Source organism: Podarcis pityusensis (assembly GCF_964106645.2).
Source record: "Podarcis pityusensis genome assembly, chromosome: 4".
Taxonomy (NCBI): Eukaryota; Metazoa; Chordata; class Lepidosauria; order Squamata; family Lacertidae; genus Podarcis; species Podarcis pityusensis.
The window spans coordinates 1,354,065-1,376,447 of NC_138027.1; the positions used below are offsets into that span (position 1 = coordinate 1,354,065).

General features: G+C 47.9%; 2 protein-coding genes across 2 annotated transcripts in view; both read right to left on the reverse strand.

Moving 5' to 3' along the window:
• Positions 1–19,823, reverse strand: part of LOC308475174 (uncharacterized protein) — a 105,180-nt gene extending 85,357 nt beyond the window's left edge. The window contains exon 1 of the mRNA XM_081002156.1: positions 19,457–19,823. The gene's annotated coding sequence lies outside the window, so the exon portion shown is untranslated. The remainder of the gene's footprint in view (positions 1–19,456) is intronic.
• The window catches only part of LOC308475073 (uncharacterized protein), a 133,925-nt gene that overhangs the window by 69,713 nt on the left and 41,829 nt on the right, over positions 1–22,383 (reverse strand). The window contains exons 5-7 of the mRNA XM_081001890.1: positions 16,568–17,058; positions 16,280–16,361; positions 15,918–16,000 (exon numbers count right to left, since the gene is read on the reverse strand). Coding sequence (XP_080858016.1) covers positions 15,918–16,000; positions 16,280–16,361; positions 16,568–17,058 — 656 coding nt within the window. The remainder of the gene's footprint in view (positions 1–15,917; positions 16,001–16,279; positions 16,362–16,567; positions 17,059–22,383) is intronic.

Genomic DNA, 22,383 nt, shown 5'->3' on the forward strand with positions numbered 1-22,383 from the left:
TCTTATCATGTTTAACAAAACCTCAAGGACCAATATAAAAAGCAGTGGAGAAATTGGGCAACCTTGTCATGTCCCTTTCTTAATCTTAAACTCTTCTGTCACTACATTGTTCACAATTAATTTTGCCTTTTGTTCTGAATAAATTGCACCTATACCATTTTCAAAACCTTGACGTACCCCCATCCCCTGTAGATTCTTCTTCATAAAACTCCAGGAAATGTTGTCAAAGGCTTTCTCCGCGTCCACAAATATCAAGACAGCCTTAGTATTAATATTCACTTGAAGTTTTTCTAAAATATTAATTATATTCCTCATATTGTCAGACAAATGTCTGCCCGGGAGAAAGCCCGCTTGATCTTTATGAATTTCTTCTACTAACACTTTTTTAAATCTTTTGGCCAAAATGTCTGCAAAAATTTTATAATCCACATTTAGCAGCGATATGGGGCGGTAGTTTTTGAGCTGTGTCTTTTCAGTCTCTGTTTTCGGTATAAGTGTAATATAAGCTTCCTTCCACGACTCTGGTGCCTTTCTTCCTTCCAATACTTCATTACAGACTTCCTTCAATAGTTGTATTAACCAATCTTTCAAAGATCTGTAATATCTTGAAGTCAAACCATCTGGTCCTGGAGATTTACCTAATTGCATGTTCTGGATAGCCCCTTCCACCTCCTGATCCGTTATTTTACAATTCAACATTAGCTGTTTTTCCTGAGAGATTTTGTGTTATCCATTTATTTTCAAAAATTGATCAATGTCCATTTCTTTCTGCTTCTCCTGTGTATAAAGTTGTTTGAAATACCTCTGAAAACACTTCCTGATCTCCACTGGGTTCTGTATATTTTTTCCTTCCACTTCCAAATTCGTGATAGTATTGAGTTTCTGTCTTTTTTTCATTTGCCAGGCCAACAATTTCCCACATTTATTTGCCGATTCAAATGTCTTTTGCCTCATCTGTTTAATCTTCCATTCTATTTCCTGATTTATCAGCTTCGCATATTGTACTTGATATAACTTTATCTCTTTCAGAATCTCCTGTGACTTTGGTTTTGCTCTCAGTTTCTTCTCTCCTTTCCCTATCTTTCCCAGGATTTTGTCCTTTTTTTCATTCTGAGTTCTTTGCTTAATTGCATTCTGTTGTATTAGGAATCCTCTCATAACCGCTTTGCTTGCATCCCAAATTACTCTTTTTTCCACTGTAGTGTTCATGTTTATCTCAAAGTAATCTCTTAGGGTTTTTTGGGCCTTCTTGGTCACCTCTTCATTCCTAAACAAAGTGTCATTCATCCTCCATCTGAAGGAACCACTTGGCATCAATTTCATTTCCATCTTCACCACATTATGGTCAGAACAAGTTTTGGGGCACATCTCCACTTTGCTGATCTTCGGAGCCAATCCCTTGGTTACACAGATTTGGTCAATTCTTGTCCATGTCATTTTAGCCTCAGAGAAGAAAGTTCCCTCTCTTCCCAGAGGGTTCTTCATTCTCCAAATATCAACTAAGTCCATATTTTCAGTCATGTCAAAAAAGGTTTTTGGTAGTCTACCATCTTTGGTGACTACCTGTCTCTGTGCCTTATCCATATTTGTAGACACCACTCCATTCATATCTCCCATCAGAATCATATTATAGTCCATATAATCCATCAGGGTCTCATGTAACTTCTTAAAGAATTCCAATTTTCCTTCGTTTGGTGCATAGATACCTAAAATCAAGAATTTCTCTCCTTGTGATTGAATTTCAATTGCTACAAATCTTCCTTGGTCGTCTTTAAATAAAAATTTCGGTGATAGGCTCTCCTTTGCATAGAGGACCACTCCTCTTTTTTTAACTTTATCTGATGAAATGAATTCTTGGCCCAATCTTTTATTACTCAATATCTTCCTGTGTAGCCTTATCACATGTGTTTCTTGTAAACAAATCAAGTCCAAATGTTCTTTTTTCAATAAATGAAAGACTCTTCGCCTTTTTTCTGGGGAATTTAGTCCATTCACATTCCAGCTCGAGACCTGCAGTGCCATCATGTGGTTACGCTGATGTTCCTCCAACTGCACCCAATGCTTGCTCTTCTTCTGTTGGTAGTAATGGTGGCACGTTCACTGAGGAGTCCAATCCAAAAGACAATGTTGATATGTCCAATATTCCCCTGTTTGGTGATCTTCTATCCGATGCTCTCTGCTCTAGTGCTCTATCTGGTGATCTTCTGTCCGATGCTCTTGGCTCTTTTCCAGATCCCTTCTGCAGATCTTCCTCGTATTTGTACAAAAACTTCGCTTTATCCTCTGCTGATCTTATTTTTATTTTCCTACCTTTGAAACTGAAAGATAAACCTTGGGGAAACTCCCACCTGAAGATAATTTTATTCTTTCTCAGCAGGGCAACAATATCTCCGTAGTCAGGCCTAAAATCCAAAAAATATTTCGGGACGTCTTTAAAAATTACCACTCTTGACTTTTGTACTTCTAAATTCTTCTGGTAATGCCAACCCAAAATTCTGTCTGTCTCTTCTTTAGTTCGAAGGGTAATCAAGCAATCTCTTATTGTATTCTTCTCTTTTTTCCCTCCTCTTCCAAGTCTGAAGGCCCTCACAATTTTAAACTCTTCTTGTCCCACGTCCAAGTCCCAAAAGTTAGCAAATTCCTGTGTAAGAAAGTCTATCAAACTTTCCTTCTCAGATTCAGGTAGACCTCTAATTCTCAGATTCGTCTGTTTTTCTTTAAGTTCAATCATAGCAAGCGTCAATTTGTGTTCATCAAGTTGCCTCTGTAGGGCTGGGACTCTCTCTCTCTCCAATTGTGTTACTTTACATTCAGCAGCAGCTGCTTTCTCCCTGGCTTCCTCCGCAGTCTGCCGTATCAAAGTGGATTCCTGTATCAATTTCTGAATGGTTTCTGTATTGGTATTCACCTTTAGTCCCAGATTGTTTATGCTTTCTGTATTTAAATCGATTTTATTAGTTGCAGCACCCACTTTCTTATTAAGCTGTTCCAATGAGTCATTTATCTTACTTAATGCAACCGCTAGTACCTCTTCTGGTAGCATTCCTTTTTATTTTGGTTGTGCTGATATAGGCACAGCAGCAGCCGGAGGAAGAGGGTCTGGTATTGAACTTCTCCTGGGTTGCTGCCTAATCTTCCCAGACCTTAATGTTTTTTCAGCATAGGATATTTTCGTTCCACCTTAAAAGGGAGCAGGCTGTGAGTCACAGAGTCTGCGTATTTCCTGTTCACAGGATGTTTATGTTTTCTGTTGCTTTCGTTTTCTCTCGGTGTCGCAGACACTAAAGCAGACAGTCATGTTTTTCTGTGTTCTGATCAACGCTGAATAAACTTGTAAATAATGCTCTCCTGAGTGCAACTTTTTGGCTGTGCACTATTTGCTGATAGAGTGTGCATGAGCTCTGGAATGTGGCAAGATATTTTCTAGAAACTCATGTCGCTGTGTGCCTACGGGAGGTCGATGGATCGTCCGGCAGACGGCTTGGGGGCCTTGATGGACTTTATCTCCCTGGCAGTATCCCAACAACAGGTTATGGGCCCAGATTCACAGCACTTACAGGAGAGTAAGACTGCGACAGACTGCTGAAAGGTATGTGGAGGAAAAGCGAAAGTGAGGCTTCTCTGTTTGCCGCGGCATGAGCTTTTGATGTCCGGCAGGACTAATGGATCTGGGAGCCGCGCCAAAGGCTTCGTGATTAATGAGCTGCCGAGAGAAGACATCTCTGAAGTGAATAAGATTCACGGCTCAAATAAAAAGCTGGAATGGAGTTTTCCCAAGCTTCTGAAGCTGCTGAGTGCCCAAAGTTAAATCGGCACAACTATCAGACCTGGGCAAAATGGTGTGAGAGTTTGCTGCGTCAGTTTGGAGTGTGGCATACTGTGTGTGAGGCCCCTCCAGTTCCTCTGACAGATAGATGGAAGGCCGAAAATTCGAAGGCGATAGACGTAATAGTCTTGTCCGTCTCTCTGGAGGAAATAAAAACGCTTGCTGGCAACACCACTGCACGTAAAATGTGGCATGCTTTGAAGATAGCCCATTTGCCAGTCATCCCAGCCCAGAGTTTGACTGCATCGGAGGTCCTGGCTGTTTCCCAGAATGCGAGTGAATGCAGGGATGCTGAGGGCACCGGTTGCAAGCTGCAGGGGGAGCTGACTGTCACGTCATCCCAGGCAGCATTCCAGCCTCCAGGGGGAGCCAAGGAGTCGGCAGCTGAGAGCTCTGTTTTTCATGGGAGCCTAGGTCATCGCCTTTGCAGAGGCCGGAAGGGCAAAAGTAAACAGAGGCAGACGCCTGCAGATGGCCAGAAGCAGAGGGAGGGTGAACAGCCCACGCCAGAGGAAAACAAGGTTTTGTTTGCTGGCACAGCTTCACTAAAGGCTAAAGGCAAGTCTGATGGCCAGGAGCAGGGGGGCAAGCTGCAAAAGCCCACGCCAGTGGTAAACAAGGTTTTGCTTGCCAGAAAGACTGCTCCAAAGGCCAAAGCCAGGTTTGTTGTTGATTCAGATAGTACCCGCCATGTCTCAAAAGACCGCCATCTCTTTATCTCCTTCAAACCTCAAGAAGGTGAGATCCACCTGGCTGACGGAAGGACGTTGCGAATCGCAGGAGAAGGGACTGTGAAACTGGCAAGTCTGCACACTACCATCAAAGATGTACTGTATGTTCCAGGTGCTGCAGACAATTTGCTCAGTGTCCCACAGCTGACTGGGCGTGGCTTTGAGATTTCCTTCAAGAGGAGCGTCTGTGTCATCAGAAAAGGCAAAGAGGACATTTTGCATGCAAAGTTTATGGATGGCTTGTTCTGTATAACTTATGACGACAGTGCTGCTGTTGTGTCTAATGTTGATTCTTGTTGTGTTGCACAAACTAACAAAGTTCTTCATGCAGGATGCATTCACGATGCACATCGAAGGTTTTGTCACCTCTCTTGGAAGGCACTGGCCAAGATGCCAGAGATGGTTGAGGGTTTGAACATCAAACCCTGTAAGTTTCACATGAAATGTGTATCTTGTGCAGAGAACAAGGTGAAGGTTGCTCCAAAAGGCAAGGAGTCTAGCAGGCAGGCTTCCAAACCCTACCAGCTAGTGCACGCAGACCTGGTTGGTCCACTTGCACCCCCTTTGGGTGGAGCAAGGTACTTCATGGTTCTAATTGATTCTTTTTCCAGGTACATTCATGTGTTTATGCTCGAGCAGAAATCGCAAGCGTTTCCTAAGTTCAAGGCATTCTGTGCTTGGTTGGAGAATGTTCACGGTAAACGCATTGGCTGTCTGTTTACTGATCGAGGCGGGGAGTTCACTTCTCAGCAGTTTGAAGCTTTCCTGACTGAGAAGGGAATTCAGCATGACTTGTCAACGCCTAGATCGCCATGGATGAATGGGCTTGCGGAGCGAGCAAATCAAACGTTGCTGCAAGGACTGAAAACCTTGTTGCATGATGCCAATCTCCCTGATAAGTTTTGGGGGGAGGCTCTGTCGAATTTTGTTTACACTTTTAATCGCAGATTGTCATCACCTATTGGTTGTACTCCCTATGAGAAGATGTTTGGTAAGAAACCCAACATCAAACACATGAGAATCTTTGGTTCTGACATGTGGGTACACACCCCACAAAGCAACAAGCTTGGGAAGCGTGGGGCACATGGTTTGTTCATGGGGTACGAAAAAGGTGCATACAGGGTGTGGATGACCAACTCTAAGTCCATTAAGTTCACAAAGAGTGTTGAGTACAATCCTAAGTGGGGGGGAAATGTGGGAATTTTCCAGAGTTACCCAGAGGAGGATGAAGGTGATGTCAAAGAAGCAGCTAAAGCTGAGGAAGCTGCTGAGGATGATGATGACGATGATGATCAGAGTTCGGATTCCAGTTCAGTGGGTGGCGCTGCTGCTGGTGTCAGTGACAGTGATGACACAGCAGACTACAAGAGCGCAAAGGCCTCAGTCAGACCATCTGATGCGTCTGACAATGAACTGGAACAACCACTGTTCACCATTGGTCACTTTTCTCCTAAGAAGGAGGAGATGAGTCCAGAAGACTTGCGTCTAGTACGCAGATCTGAAAGAGCCACAAAGGGCAGACCTCCAAAGAGATTTGCTGATGAGTTTGCTAAGACAGCAACTGCTGTTCTTAGTAGCTCAGAGAAGGTGTGGGAACCTTCAAGCTTCAAAGAGGTTCAGGAGTTAACCTCTAAAGATGCTGAGCCTTGGCTTAATGCCATGAAGGCTGAAGTTGATTCCTTGAATAGGAACCAAACTTGGGAACTGGTACCGGTAGTCCCAGGGATGAGACTGGTTGGCAGCAAATGGGTCTTCAAGGCCAAGACAGACCAGAATGGCAAGGTAGTCAGACACAAAGCCAGATTGGTTGCCAGAGGTTTTTCACAGGTACCAGGACAGGATTACCACGAGACCTACTCTCCCACAGTCAAATATGAGAGCATTCGGCTGATGCTCAAGATAGCTGCAGAGGAGAAACTGCATGTTTCCCATCATGACATTAATACAGCTTTTTTGTACGGGATTCTGGGGGAGGAGCTGTTTATGCTTCCACCTGATGGAATGCAGATACAGAAGGGAATGGTCTGTAAACTGCGGAAATCCTTATATGGTCTCAAGCAGAGTGCCAGGTGTTGGAACACAAAGCTCACTGAGACATTGCTTTCTCTAGGTTTTCACCAGGACAAAGCTGATCCATGTGTGTTTGTCAAGGAGGAGGGGCAAAACAAACTGTATTGTTTATGTTTTGTTGATGATCTTCTGATGTTTTGGAAGAATCAGGCTTTGTACCAAAGCACCCTAGCTCAGCTGAAGGAGCACTTTGACATGAAGGATCTTGGTGAGGTATCCAACTATCTTTCTCTGCAGGTGGAGAGGGACCAAGCAGGTAATTTTCTGGTACACCAAACACAGAAAATTGCTGATGTATTAACCAGGTTGAATTTGGTTGATGCAAACCCAGCAGACACACCGATGGTGACAGGTTACCAGGTAGATAGTACTGCTGAAGCGTTTTCTGACACAACGCTGTACAGATGCATTCTAGGCAAGTTGAATTTCATTGCTAGATGCTCAAGACCTGACATAGCTGTAAGCTGTAACCTGCTTAGCAGACATGCCAACAATCCTACTGTTCAGGATTGGAAAGCTCTGAAGCGCATAGCCCGCTATTTGAAAGGGACTTTGCACTACAGGCTGAGGTTCACCAGTCAGAAGACTGGAGGTCTTGAAATCTTTGCAGATGCAAGTTTTGGAAGTGACACCACGGATGGTACAAGCACTTCTGGAGTATGCTACATGTACAACCACTGCCTGTTTGACTGGTTGTGCAAGAAGCAGACGACAGTGAGCCTAAGTTCCTGTGAAGCAGAACTCAGTGCTCTGTCATTTTCACTCATGGATTGTGAATGGTTGATGCAACTGTTTAAGGACATCAGAGTTTCTGTGAAATGTCCTGTACAAGTGTATCAAGACAATAGATCGTGTTTGGCTTTGCTGAACTCGGAGAGTTGCAAGCAAAGGACCAAGTACTTGCAGATTAAGCTACATCGTGCAAGAGAGTGTATTCAGAAAGGACTCATTCAGGTGTCCTACATGGCAGGAAATGAAATTCCTGCTGATCTGTTGTCTAAGGTTGTTAACAGAGAACAACTTAAGGTTTATGTACAAAAGTTGCAATTGGGTTGAACCACAGGTACTACAGGTTACACGGAAAGGGGGAGGATGTTAGGATATTTCCGTTCCACCTTAAAAGGGAGCAGGCTGTGAGTCACAGAGTCTGCGTATTTCCTGTTCACAGGATGTTTATGTTTTCTGTTGCTTTCGTTTTCTCTCTCTGTGTCGCAGACACTAAAGCAGACAGTCATGTTTTTCTGTGTTCTGATCAACACTGAATAAACTTGTTAATAATGCTCTCCTGAGTGCAACTTTTTGGCTGTGCACTATCTGCTGATACGAGTGTGCATGAGCTCTGGAATGTGGCAAGATATTTTCTAGAAACTCATGTCGCTGCGTGCCTACGGGAGGTCGATGGATCATCCGGCAGACGGCTTGGGGGCCTTGATGGACTTTATCTCCCTGGCAGTATCCCAACAGTTGGCAGATCTATTTTTTCCTTTCCATTTGCCATAACACTTAAAAAATTCAAGGTCAGTCCCAAAGTCTCACAGTTTCTTATCTTGCAGCTGGAAATTCCCCTGGCCCCACTCTTGTAAAACTCTTGTAAAACAACCAGTTTCAAAAGCTTCCACTAGGGGGAAACAGTTTCTATTTATGTTACTTGTATTGATCAATAATGTCCACTTTTAAACACAGTTCAAACATCCAAAGTTAGTTTCAGTTTTCTGTTACTATTTATTCCTTTTTAGAGACAGCCAGAGACTGTAGAAACAATGTATTTCTCTTACTTAGCTAGCTGTCAGTGAACGTTCTATACGCTGTCAATGGACATTCCAAAAGACGTCAGTCCAACTAGCAGCCCGTTTCCAGGGTCAGAGCGGCAGTATTCTAACTCTCTTCACTCTCTCCTGCAGGTATACTCAGTCCACAACTTCCCCCCCTCTTCTCCTGCCCCCGAGGGGGGGTTAAATGTTCTTTACCGTTGAAATTTTAGTCTTTTACAAAGGTCTTTCCAAGGCTTCAGCTTACAGCCTTTTTGCTTCAATCTATTTACAAAAAGGGAAGGCGGACTTCCTGTATTGAACCTCCCCGCTTCGATACCAAATTATACGTTTAGAAATCTGATTCTCCCGTTTCAGCTCTACTCACGGGTAATTGCTTTAGATTCAAATTGTCCACAGGAAAAAGTCAGCGCTCTCTGGCAACAGCTATGCGGCTTCGCTCCATGGAAGAAGCAGACGATTCAAAGCACCGCGCCATTCACCCCACGTCGCTCCGGAGCCCCGAAATCGGGTTTCCCCGTGAGTAGGGGAGGCGCAAAAGGTGCCCGCCGAATCCCACGTTCACAGGCTTCTCCCGCCTGTGATTTTTTGCGGGTCTCTGCCTTCGCCGTGGCGGACAGACCCAATTTCCCACGGGGCAAATTCCTCCCGGTCAGAGGAATTCAGCCATTGCCGATGGCGCCAACCCGGAAGTTCGCAAAACAGTGGTCAGTAGACCTTGATCTTTCTTGTTGCCCAACAGGTCCCCACAGGAGCATGAACCCAGAACAAAGGGTTACCTTGACTTTTAACCAGAATACATTTCACAGGGCATCATGAATAGGTCCATATTACATCACAAAGGAGGAGGGGATATAAGATATACACAAGTTCAGCAGGGGCCAGACACCGCTCCCAACACCTCTTAAGTAAGGTAAAGGTAAAGGTACCCCTGCCCGTACAGACCAGTCGTGTCCGACTCTGGGGTTGCGTGCTCATCTCGCTCTAGAGGCCATGAGCCGGCACCATCCGAAGACACTTCCGGGTCACGTGGCCAGCGTGACGAAGCTGCAGCTGGCGAGCCAGCACCAGCGCAGCACACAGAAATGCCGTTTACCTTCCCGCTATAAAGCGGTCCCTATTTATCTACTTGCACTTAAGAGTGCTTTTGAACTGCTAGGTGGGCAGGAGCTGGGAACGAACGACAGGAGCTCACCCCGCCGCGGGGATTCGAACTGCCGACCATACGATCGGCAAGTCCTAGGCACTGAGGTTTTACCCACAGCGCCACCCACGTCCCTTTAACCTCTTAAGTACCCATCACCAAAAGAACAAGGAAACCCTTGGCATCTCCTTGCCCTCAGGACTTGTCTGGAGATGGGCTTTCAGAACACCTGACTTGCTAAATTGCCTCTGTGGATGTCTATTGTTGCCCCCCCCGTCACTCCCTGGGTGGGGGGCCGTGTATGTGCTCTCAGGCTTGGGGAAAGATGCCCTCTTCCTACTGCCTACATGACTTCCTGCTTCTTGGTTCATGGAAGGAGGTGGAACCCAAATCACCTTTCTTGCAGGGTTAAAATGGCATTGGAATGAGGAGAGTCGGTTAAAGTATGGATTTTCTAGGAATTTATAAAGCTAGGTATCTTCCCTGTGCTGTCAAGTCAAAAGCATACATTCAGGGCTAATATTCGTAACATTGCAATAACTATAAAGATGCCCCCCGCCGTCATTTCCGTAACATGGGTAAGTGAACTCATATTTGAAACAATGCAGACGCAGTCAAGAAGGATTTTTCTCTAGTGTTTCATTCAGCCTCACCTGAATAAACACTTAGATTATGTGAAAATAATGGGCGATACTGTTTTATTTATTTATTTTCATGGTATAAAAGATAATTTTAAAGAAAGCAATGGTTACAACAGTAAACAACACAAAGCTTGTCCTCATGGAATTGCAGACTTTCATCCTGCCATGTGTTAAAGTTTCAATTGATTATTCTAAAAGATCATGCTACATTTTCCCACGAGTGCTGGGTAGATTCCGGCAACAGTCATCACAATTTATGTATTCAATAAACATTGGCCACGTGTTATAAAAGGAATACGGATTGTGTTCCCCCACCTTTTGGATACTTACATTGTGATGCCCAGAACTGAACACAGTATTCTGGGTGGGGCCTGACCAAGGCAGAATAAAGTGGTACTATTCCTGCCCTTGATCTGATTCTGCCTTCTGCCACATTGGCCTCCCCTCCCCGTTTGGTGTCCTCCGCAAATGTGATGAGCATCCTCTCAGTTCCTTCATCCAAGTCATTTATAACGAAGTTGAACAACAACGGGCCCAGGACAGAACCCTGCAGCACCCCAGGATAATAAGGAGCCATGAAGGAGTCCTCTTTGGGTTCGGTCAGTCAAATCCGCCTAACAGTTTCCTCGTTCAGCCCACATTTTACCAGCTTTCTCACAGAAAGATCACGGGGGACTTTGTCAAAAGCCTTACTGAAATCAAGACGCACTATTTCTACAGCAGTCCACTGATCAAAAAAGTTTGTAACTCCATTTATGTAATTATTTAATTTGTATACCACCCGACCCAGTGGTGCCAACTTGAATAAAATATTGGTGGAAGGGGCCAGGTAAGGCCTGCCTTGCACAATCAATCACATGATGCATAAAGGGCATTGGAATGGTAATGCCTATCAACTGGGGGGGGTGGCCCCCTCAAATATATCATTGGGGGGCAAAAACCCCTCAGCCTCTAAAAGTTGACTCCTGCTCCCACATCTCAGGACGGTTACAACATAAAAAGACAACATAAAAACACAAAATACACATCTGTAACCCCCCTCATTACCACATTTTAAAAGGGCATTAGCAAAGGCCTGGTTAACAAGGTGCGAATTTGCCTGGCTCCTAAAGCTTTTTAATGGTTTTTCCAACCGTTGCATGAATTCTCTGATGGGATGTGAGACCGAAGCTCTTCCTGAAGCTCTTTCCACATTCCATACACTGATAGGGTTTCTCCCTTGTATGAATTGTTTGATGCTTAGTGAGTTTGGAGCTGCAACTAAAGCTCTTTCCACATTCAAAGCATTTATATTATTTCTCCCCTGTATGAATTCTTTGATGGGTATTCAGATGTGCTCTCTGACTGAAGCTCTTTCCACATTCCATGCAGTGATAGGATTCAGATGTGCTCTCTGACTGAAGCTCTTTCCACATTCCATGCAGTGATAGGGTTTCTCCCCTGTATGAATTATCTGATGCTTAGTGAGATTGCAGCTCATACTAAAGCTCTTTCCACATTCCACACACTGATAGGGTTTCTCCCCTGTATGAATTCTCTGATGGGAAGTGAGATGGGAACTCGTACTGAAGGTCTTTCCACATTCCATGCACTGTAAGGGTTTCTCCCCTGTATGAATTCTCTGATGGGAAGTGAGATGGGAGCTCTGACTGAAGCTCTTTCCACATTCCATGCACTGATAGGGTTTCTCCCCTGTATGAATTCTCTGATGGGATATGAGTTGAGCTTTCTGCCTGAAGCTCTTTCCACATTCCACACACTGATAGGGTTTCTCCCCTGTATGAATTCTCTGATGGGAAGTGATGTGGGAACTCGTGCTGAAGGTCTTTCCACATTCCACGCACTGATAGGGTTTCTCGCCTGTATGAATTCTCTGATGGGAAGTGAGATGGGAGCTGTCCCTGAAGCTCTTTCCACATTCCACGCACTGATAGGGTTTCTCGCCTGTATGAATTCTCTGATGCCTAGTGAGAGAGGAGTTCTCAGTGAAGCTCTTTCCACATTCCACACACTGATAGGGTTTCTCCCCTGTATGAATTCTTTGATGGGAAGTGAGATGGGAGCTCATACTGAAGCTCTTTCCACATTCCACACACTGATAGGGTTTCTCCCCTGTATGAATTCTTTGATGTTTAGTGAGATCGGAGCTGCTACTGACTCTCTTTCCACATTCAATGCACTGATAGGGTTTCTTTCCAATGAGATTTTGTTGATGGGAACTGGAATGGGAGCTCTGACTGCAGCTCTTTCCACACTCCAAATTTTTATGTGCCTTCTCCACTCTGCAGATTGTGTTGTGGTCACCTTTGTTCTTGATTTCCAATTCGTCACAATCTGCAATGGAGAGAAAAAGGGATTAGAGCCTCAGGAACAAATGGAGCCCCCAGTTAGGGAATGATGCTCATTAAATTTGTTGTAGAGAAGGCAGTCTTCATTACCTTTGCTATTTGTAATAAACCAATGTATTTATTATTGGGTTCTAATCGTTGGTTGAATGTTGCTTAGTTTGAAGTAAGTTACTCATTTTAAAATTTTTGTACTTTTTGTAAAAATTTTGTACTTTTTTCATTGGATTAGATGCTATTATTACTGTTTCATGTTTATACAGTAGCACCTCGGGTTACGTAACCCTCGGATTATATAAACATCAGCTTATGATAGCGACAAATCCATGAGCATGCACAGAACAGTGATCCTCGGGTTGCGAAATCCTCGGGATCCGGCCGGACCTCCGGAACGGATCCCATTCGCAACCAGAGGTAGCACTGCATATGTGTTGGAAGCTTCCCAGATTGGCTGGAGCAACCCAGCCAGATGGTCGGTGTATAAATAAAAATTATTATTATTGCTATTATTATCACTGCTACTACTACCTGAGATTCAATCAGCCTGGCTCTTCTCTGGGGCAGATGTTGTTTGGCCCAGTCATGGCATCCCCTCCATCTCCAGTGTCAGTCATCTCTTTGGTCAACCCAAGACTGACAGCAGCAAAAACAAAAACAGAAAAGCTGACAGAAGCTACATATCTTTCCTAACAACTCTGAAGCTGACATTTAATATGGCCTGGGCAGTTCAGACCAGCCGAATCGTGGTATAAAAAGGCAGAACTGGAGGAAGATGGTTCACAGAAAAAACTGTAATTTATTATTTCACGTGGGGGTGTTAGGTTCCCAGGTCTTGGAGGGGGCGCTGCTGAGCTATGTGAAAATATATGAGGTTTGTCACATATAGGTATTTTTTGAATTTCCTGGCAGATAGGACGATCCCACAGGGAGGCTTACCAAGAGAGGCCACGATCCCACAATTCTCCTCCATGACGTTGTTATGCAGAGCTCTCTGGTTAGGATTCAGCAACGCCCACTCCTCGTCCGTGAAACAAACAGCGACATCTTCAAAGCACACTGGACCCTGAAAGAAAAAGGGAAATGTCCTCCTCTGAGACAGCAGAAATATAATCTGCTACACAATGCTCTGTGGTTTTCTTCCTGTTAATTGCTGTGTTATTTCAATAGGATTGCTTTGCTGCACATTTTAATTATGGGTACCTATTTTAACGTTTTAATTGAATTCTTTTATTCTGCATTTTAACTGTGGGTATTTGTCTTTTTGCAAATAGGTGGTACTCCAGCTTATGTTTACGTTATTCTGCCTACGCAAGCATTCCAGTTTCCCCAATGGAAGGATCCACTTTCTCCTCTCCTCATGAGTTGTTCTGGGGAGGTTCCCTCCCAATGCCCTAGAGCCAAATTCAAGGGGTTCATGGGGGCATGGAGAGGGGGAGGAGTGGAGGGCAGGCCCCATTTTGCAGCGGATGGGGCTGGCTAGGTGAATCTTGGCCACTATTTGTTCTCGTCTGTCCGCTGCTTAGAAGCCTATTTTAGCACTCAGTGATGAATATAGAAATACAAGAAGCCTAGTCTGGATGGCCATCTGTCTTGGGTGATCTAGCTGAGACTCCTGCAATGCAGGGGGTTGGACTTGATGACCCTTGGGGTCCCTTTCAACTCTAGGATTCCATGAAAACTACAGCTACAGATGAATCATACTGGCAACATTCAGAAGGTTGGTGTCACAGAGTTACCGTATTTTTCGCTCTATAACACGCACCTGACCATAACACGCACATAGTTTATAGAGGAGGAAAACAAGAAAAAAAAATCTGAAAGAAACAGTGGATGTATCATTTTTTGTGCTTCATGCTGTGGCCACAGACATGTGATTTGACGGTGAGTTTGGGGTAGCCCAATGCAAAAATCCTGAGAATCCATGTGGATCTGTGCTTTGTAACCACGTTTTTGCACCATTGCAGCCCCAGGCAACAGTGGGTGCGTGATTTTTTTGGTGCAGGCTGTAGCCATGGACATGCTATGTGATCTGATGGTGAATTTGGGGTGACTGAGTGCAAAGATCCTGAGGATCCATGTGGATCCGTGCTTTGTAACCACGTTTTAAGTGGGGAGGGAAGGAAAAACACAGAAAGGACAAAGAGCACAAGAGGGGTGTGCAGCTAGCTAACAATGCAGGAGAGGGGTTTAACAGGAGGGAGGAAAGGAAGGCAAAAGTTCCCTCCCACCCACCCAAGCCAGCCCTCTTTCTCTGTCTCCCTCCCCCCTGCATATTTTCCGGCTGCCTGCGAGTCCCTAGAATGCTGAAAGCAGCAGCAGCAGCACGGAGAGGAGGAGGTGTGGCTGTTGGGTGAGCTCCTAGAGCCTGCGCGCAGTGTGACTAGGAATTAGAAGGAACAACGCGATTCTTTCCTTTCCCCTCTGCTTGCCAGGAGGGCAGGGGATTTCCCTGCTCTTTGTTGCGTTTGAGCAAACACAGGAACCAAAAACAGAAGAGGGTGGGCAGTAAGACCCTGAGGCAGAATGCAGGAAAGCAGCAGCCTCGCTTCTGAAGCCTTCCCTCCCTTCCCTCCTCCGCGACACGCGATCTAAATTTTGCCTGAAATTTGCTCCTGCACTCGGGCCAGTCGGCTCCAGGGACCACAAATTCGCTCAATAACACGCACAGACATTTCCCCTTACTTTTTAGGAGAAAAAATGTGCGTGTTATAGAGTGAAAATTACAGTATATGGGCAGGAAATCCCACAGTTCACAGCTGGAGTTAACTCTTTATCAGCAAGAACACGATGTTCACAGACTTGGCTGAGTTTCGGGCCTCATGAGAACAGCAGCTCATTCCCTGAGCCTCTTCCTCCACAAAAGCAGTTGCTGAGAGTGAAGGCCCCCAGCTCCCCACAGCTTTCCAAGTCCCCTCCTCTCTGGGGTTTCTGGCAAGCGATTGAACAGTGCGCCAGTGTGCAGCCTGCCTTTGCTCCTCCATGTTAGACCTCTCTTGGCTCTGAGAGACAAGCAGGGAGGGTGGCTTCTGGCAGAAGGAGAGGGAGCCCCCAGTGGCTCCTCCTTCTCCTGACTCACCTCTGCCTCTCGACCTTCCTCCTCCCACTCACCTCCTTCCTTTTCTGCCTCCGATTCTGGACTGCATTCTGCCTCAGAGTCTCCCAGCTCACTAAGCCCTGTTGCCCCTTCAGCTTCTGACACCTCCTCTTCCCAGGCGTCTCCCTCTTCTCCATCTGACCGCCCATCCTTCCTCCACCTCCACTCCTTGGGCTCTGAGATGTCTTCCTTTCCTGGTTCCCTGGCTGCTTCCTCCCACCATTCCTCTGTGCCCAACCAGTCCATGACATTGCTCCATCCCTTGGCCTCTGTCCCCACAAGGCAGCTTCCCCTGACCTGATCTGGTTCCACAGCCGCTGTTTCTCTTCTGCCCCCATGAAAAGATGGATCAGGAGGTCTTGCCAGCATCATTCTGTTACCTGCAAGAGAAAAAACGTAAGCAGGATGCAAGGAATGCCCACGTCTCTCACAGGTGAAACAGGGCATCTCTAACTACAGATGGGCCTTTCAGAAAGCCTTACCTGCTGAGTGCAGTTAGACGTTTGTGCCCATTTCATATGTTAGTTGTGCAAAATTACTACTCCCTTCCTTTGGACCCTTGTTCCCAACTGTCCCCCCCCCCAAAAAAAAGAACTCACAGATTAGTTGGAAAACCAACAGAACGAGACCAAACGGAGAAAAGCCACCTTCCTCCTTACCCAGTGGCCTCTCTCTGGTGTCCAACGGAGGCCTCTCTGCCTCACAGGAATCCAGGTCCATTTCTGCAAAGAGATCCCTTTTCTGAAAGAGCAACAAGGATTCAAAACAGAGAATGAATGGCGAGAAATGTTAGAAAGAGAATGACAAAGACAGAAGCTTTAAGGGTGTTAGATCTCATTCTATGGATGCCTTCCCAGGAAAAGAATGCGCCAACAGTAGAGCATTATGGGATGTTCTCCATTCTGTTTGGAGCCCCTTTGGAGTATCCAGAGGAAAGTCTCTCTCACCTGCTTTCTCTCCTCTGCCTGACTCAGGAGGAAACCTTCGGCCAGGGCCACTGCCTGGGAACTGGTCTCCGCTCCACAGTCCCTCACCCAGCTCTCCATCTCCGGAGGAAGGACAGCCAGGAACTGCTCCAAGATCACCAGGTCCAGCATCTCAGCTTTCGTGTGCCTTTCTGGCTTCAGCCATTGGTGGCAAAAGTGGTAGAGTCGGCTGCAAACTTCTCGGGGTCCTTTGGCCTCCTGGCAGCAGAACTGCCTCAACTGCTGGCTCTGCACCTCTGAGCGGAGGGTGTCCTCCTCACCATGGATCTTCTGCACAGAGTTTTCCCAGAATCCCCCACTGCTCCCAGTTTGGATGGCATGGCCTCTTCCTGCTCCAGGGCCAGCTGAGTCTTGCTCATCCATCTGTGCTCTCAGGAAGTCTCTAAGAGATTGGAAGGAACCCTTTGGTCTTCTGCCAAGTTCTGCCTGTGCTAATGAGGTGCTAGCAAATCCTACAAAGCAAATACATTGTTTAGTTACAGAATTTTTAGGTCAGAAGAAGAGAAATGTTCCTTGAGCAAGCACGGATGAGGAACCAGGGTGTGACGATTCTGGGCTGCATCAATAGGAGTACAGCATCTAGATCAAGGGAAGTAATAGTGCCACTGTATTCTGCTCTGGTCAGACCTCACCTGGAGTACTGTGTCCAGTTCTGGGCACCACAGTTCAAGAAGGACACTGACAAACTGGTAGCCGTGTTGGTCTGCCATAGTCAAAATAAAAAAAATCCTTCCAGTAGCACCTTTAAGACCAACTAAGTTAGTTCTTGGTATGAGCTTTCGTGTGCAAGCACACGTGTGTAAGCACACATGAGCTTTCGTGTGCAAGCACTGAAGAAGTGTGCTTGCACACGAAAGCTCATACCAAGAACTAAGTTAGTTGGTCTTAAAGGTGCTACTGGAAGGATTTTTTTTATTTTGACTGACAAACTGGAACGTGTCCAGAGGAGGGCAACCAAAATGGTCAAAGGCCTGGAAACGATGCCTTATGAGGAACGGCTAAGGGAGCTGGGCATGTTTAGCCTGGAGAAGAGGAGGTTAAGGGGTGATATGATAGCCATGTTCAAATATAGAAAAGGATGTCACATAGAGGAGGGAGAAAGGTTGTTTTCTGCTGCTCCAGAGAAGCGGACACGGAGCAATGGATCCAAACTACAAGAAAGAAGATTCCACCTAAACATTAGGAAGAACTTCCTGACAGTAAGAGCTGTTCGACAGTGGAATTTGCTGCCAAGGAGTGTGGTGGAGTCTCCTTCTTTGGAGGTCTTTAAGCAGAGGCTTGACAATCATATGTCAGGAGTGCTCTGATGGTGTTTCCTGCTTGGCAGGGGGTTGGACTCGATGGCCCTTGTGGTCTCTTCCAACTCTATGATTCTATGATTCTATGACTGTACGAAACCATGAGATATCTTCTGAAGAAGAAGACGGAGGAGGAGGAGGTGGAGAGGAGAAAAAGTAGAAGAGGAGGAGGAGGAGGGGAAGCAGACTCTAGCCCTCCTTGAAGGAAGATTGCGATGCAAAATGTGGAGGCAACTGAAGGGATTTCTCTGTGGTGAATCAGTCTAGCTGCTCCTGCCTTCAAGTAAATGCAAGAAGTCAGAACTGACTGACAAGGGAATAATTTGTATCTTGTGGAAAATGGATGCCTGGCTCTAGTGGGGGTCCTCATCCGGGGGTCCTCAGGAGTTGCTCCCCCACCCCCACTTCTGGGCACATTTCTCCCCTGCTTCTGTCTCCTTTTCTAGCACTTGGACTTTGCCGCTCTCATGACAGACTCCTGGGGTGGGGTCTCTTTTTCTTTGCTCTGAGGGCCAGCTAAATTCATACTCTTTGCTGTTAACCATATTCCCAAAGACTTGCGTTGCAATTCTTCCACCATATCTTAAACTGTATTTTTAGTTAACCTTTTCATCTTGGCCTTATTAAGTTTAAAACCAGCTAGTTGCCCAAATTCTATTTTCTTTTCTTGCACTTGGACTCTGCCACTTTCAAGTCAGACTCCTGGGGTGGGGTCCCTTTTTCTTTGCTCCGAGGGCCAGGAATGTATCTGGACATTATTATTCTCTTAGATGGCTGAACACATGCACAGCCATTGATGCCCAGGTCCCTGGAGGCTCAGTGAGTAGCAGCGCCCATTTTCGGCTGCTTTGCCAGCAGCAACCCCTTTGGGACAGAGAGGATGTGGTCCTGGGATGCCATGCTCTGGGTGCGAGGGGATTGCTGCAGTGGCCTCCGTGGGGAGCTGCCCTGGGAGACACTGGGAAACTGGTCCCCAATGCAGCAGCCAGACTATGGGCTGGGATCCCTCTCTTTACTCCTCTCCTTTCTCTCCCACCTTTTCTTCCTCCTTCCCTGTGGGGTTTTCTTGGGGGGGGGGGCTAGTCCACCTCCTCGTCCAGCTTTGGAAAACCATTTGCAGATGTTCCCTCTGTTGTGTAATGGGACTCCTTTGTTTAAAGAAGGAGATTTTGGGGGAGTCATTGTTTTTCTGAAGGGGGGGCGAAAGGCCAAATGAGTTTGGGATCCTCTGATCGGCAGGAAGGAGAGCGTGGCAGACCTGGCCCCTCCCTGGCAGGACCCTCTCCTCCCTGACTTGGGGTGTCCCCCCCCCCCCGCTCTCTCCTTCCCTGACCTTCCTCCTGGGGAGTCTGGCAAAAAGCTCTGGCTCTCAGCCCCGGGGCTCCTTCCTCCTCTGGGTAGCAGGAGCATATGGGGGGGTCTTTGCACCCCTGACCCTCTCCTCCCTGACTTGGGGTCCCCCCAGCCCCCTCCCCTGCTGCAGCCCTGGGACCCCCACCAGATCCCAGAGAGAGAGGAGACTCACCAGATCCCAGAGAGAGAGGAGACTCACCAGATCCCAGGAGGGACAGCGAGGCAGGAAAGGACTGGGGAGGGAGGGGCCTTGGCTCGGGAGGACTTGGCCCCCCCTTGCTTCCTGGCCTCTCTAGGAAGGCAGCTCGGTTCCCTTTAACCCTTGCAAGGCCAGTCCCCCCAGCTCAGTCCTCTCTCGCCTTTCTGAACCTCAGCTCTTTATTATTTTGAATGGCTCTAAGGGGGCAGCTTCCCCCTGGCTCCGCCTATGGCAAGGGATCCTTTTTGGGGGGGCCTTTGGCTCTTGGCTGGGCTCTGAGCATCTCCCTCGGTCCCTTGGGGGGGGCCTTTGGCTCTTGGCTGGGCTCTGAGCATCTCCCTTGGTCCCTTTTTTGGGGGGGCCTTTGGCTCTTGGCTGGGCTCTGAGCATCTCCCTCGGTCCCGGGGGGGGGGGGGCCTTTGGCTCTTGGCTGGGCTCTGAGCATCTCCCTTGGTCCCTTTTTTGGGGGGGCCTTTGGCTCTTGGCTGGACTCTGAGCATCTCCCTCAGTCCCTTTGGGGGGGCCTTTGGCTCTTGGCTGGGCTCTGAGCATCTCCCTCGGTCCCTTTTTGAGGGGGCCTTTGGCTCTTGGCTGGGCTCTGAGCATCTCCCTCGGTCCCTTTTTGAGGGGGCCTTTGGCTCTTGGATGGGCTCTGAGCATCTCCCTCGGTCCCTTTGGGGGGGGCTTTGGCTCTTGGCTGGGCTCTGAGCATCTCCCTCGGTCCCTTTTTTGGGGGGGCCTTTGGCTCTTGGCTGGGCTCTGAGCATCTCCCTCAGTCCCTTTTTTGGGGGGGCCTTTGGCTCTTGGCTGGGCTCTGAGCATCTCCCTCGGTCCCTTTTTTGGGGGGCCTTTGGATCTTGGCTGGGCTCTGAGCATCTCCTTCGGTCCCTTTTTTGGGGGGGCCTTTGGCTCTTGGCTGGGCTCTGAGCATCTCCCTCGGTCCCTTTGGGGGGGGCCTTTGGCTCTTGGCTGGGCTCTGAGCATCTCCCTCGGTCCCGTTTTTGGGGGGGCCTTTGGCTCTTGGCTGGGCTCTGAGTATCTCCCTCGGTCCCTTGGGGGGGGGGCCTTTGGCTCTTGGCTGGGCTCTGAGTATCTCCCTCGGTCCCTTGGGGGGGGGGCCTTTGGCTCTTGGCTGGGCTCTGAGTATCTCCCTCGGTCCCTTGGGGGGGGGGGCTTTGGCTCTTGGCTGGGCTCTGAGCATCTCCCTCGGTCCCTTTTTGGGGGGGCCTTTGGCTCTTGGCTGGGCTCTGAGCATCTCCCTCGGTCCCTTTGGGGGGGGGCCTTTGGCTCTTGGCTGGGCTCTGAGCATCTCCCTCGGTCCCTTTGGGGGGGGGCTTTGGCTCTTGGCTGGGCTCTGAGCATCTCCCTCAGTCCCTTTTTGGGGGGGGGCTTTGGCTCTTGGCTGGGCTCTGAGCATCTCCCTCAGTCTCTTTTGGGGGGGGCCTTTGGCTCTTGGCTGGGCTCTGAGCATCTCCCTCGGTCCGTTTTGGGGGGGCCTTTGGCTCTTGGCTGGGCTCTGAGCATCTCCCTCGGTCCCTCGGCCAGGAAGCGGAGGAGCAGCGCAGTCCAGGCTGGAGCCCAGCGGGAGAGACGCCGCCGCTCTGGGTGGGGAGAGAGAGCCGTACTGCCGCCGGAGAGAAGCCGGCCTGGGAGGCGGGGGGGGGGAGGGAGAGTTCAGGGCTTGGGGACACCTCCCTTTTGAGAGGGGGGGATGGCCAGGAGTTGTCGAGCTTTTTGGACGGAAATAACTCAAAATAATGAGCTCTGACGCTAAACGGCTGCTTCCCTTCTCGAACCCCTTCTTCTCAAAATCAGTTGTTACTTTAGAATACAGTGGTACCTCAGGTTACAGACGCTTCAGGTTACAGACTCCGCTACCCCAGAAATAGTGCTTCAGGTTAAGAACTTTGCTTCAGGATGAGAACAGAAATCATGCTCCGGCGGCAGCGGGAGGCCCCATTAGCTAAAGTGGTGCTTCAGGTTAAGAACAGTTTCAGGTTAAGAACAGACCCTCAGAACGAATTAAGTATTTAACCCGAGGTACCACTGTGAATACTACAGTATAAGGTTTAAGTCTGTTTCTGCGGCTTCTCTCTCATCCCCTCACTTAGTTATGAGAGGTCTTTCCGTGAGGTACTTTTGACACAGCCCAGCTTCCTTCACAGCGAGGGGCCACTTTTCCTCGCTTCCCCTCTCTCTTAGCAATCCCACTCCTGAGGTATTTTCCCTTGTATGCCAGACCCAGGGGATCCTCTCAGCCCTTGCCACGGACTTGGGAATCTCCTTTTCCTACAAGATCTCTCTCCTCCTGACTGGAAGGAGACCCCAGAAGAAGAGGAGAGTCTTCCCACAGCTTCTCCCTCCAGCTTCACTCCCATCTGAATACTCCCTTCAGACCCTCAACATGGTCTCCCCTTCTCAGCTGTGAGGCTCCTTTGGCTCCATAGATATTCTCCTCAGAGCGGATGATCCACTCAGATCAGAGCCACTTCTCCCTCCCTCCCTCCACCCTCTCCTCATCCCCATCTTCTCTCAACCTTCCCTCTCTCCCATCTCAAATCCCCTCAGAAACGGCTCTCTTTATTTTCCCTCCAAAAGTGCTGGCGCCACCCCCCTCGGGGTAGCCAATCACAAAGAGGCTCTGGCCCTCTGGTGGAATGGTGAGGCACTGCACCCCAGACTCTGCTCTGGCTCTGCTGTCGGTCACAGCAGCCAGCTGCCCCAGCAGGCCTTGCAATCTCCCCACCGCTTGAGCCGTCCTCCATTGTCTCCCGAGACAGACGGATGAGGAGAGAGCCATTCAGGGGCCACAGGAAAGGGGCATTGAGGGCCGACAGAGGCAAACTGAAGCAGGGCAGCATCGCCGAAAGGATGCCTACCTCTCTCTCTCTTCTTTCTTCTCAATATCAGTTATTGCTAGCTAAGAA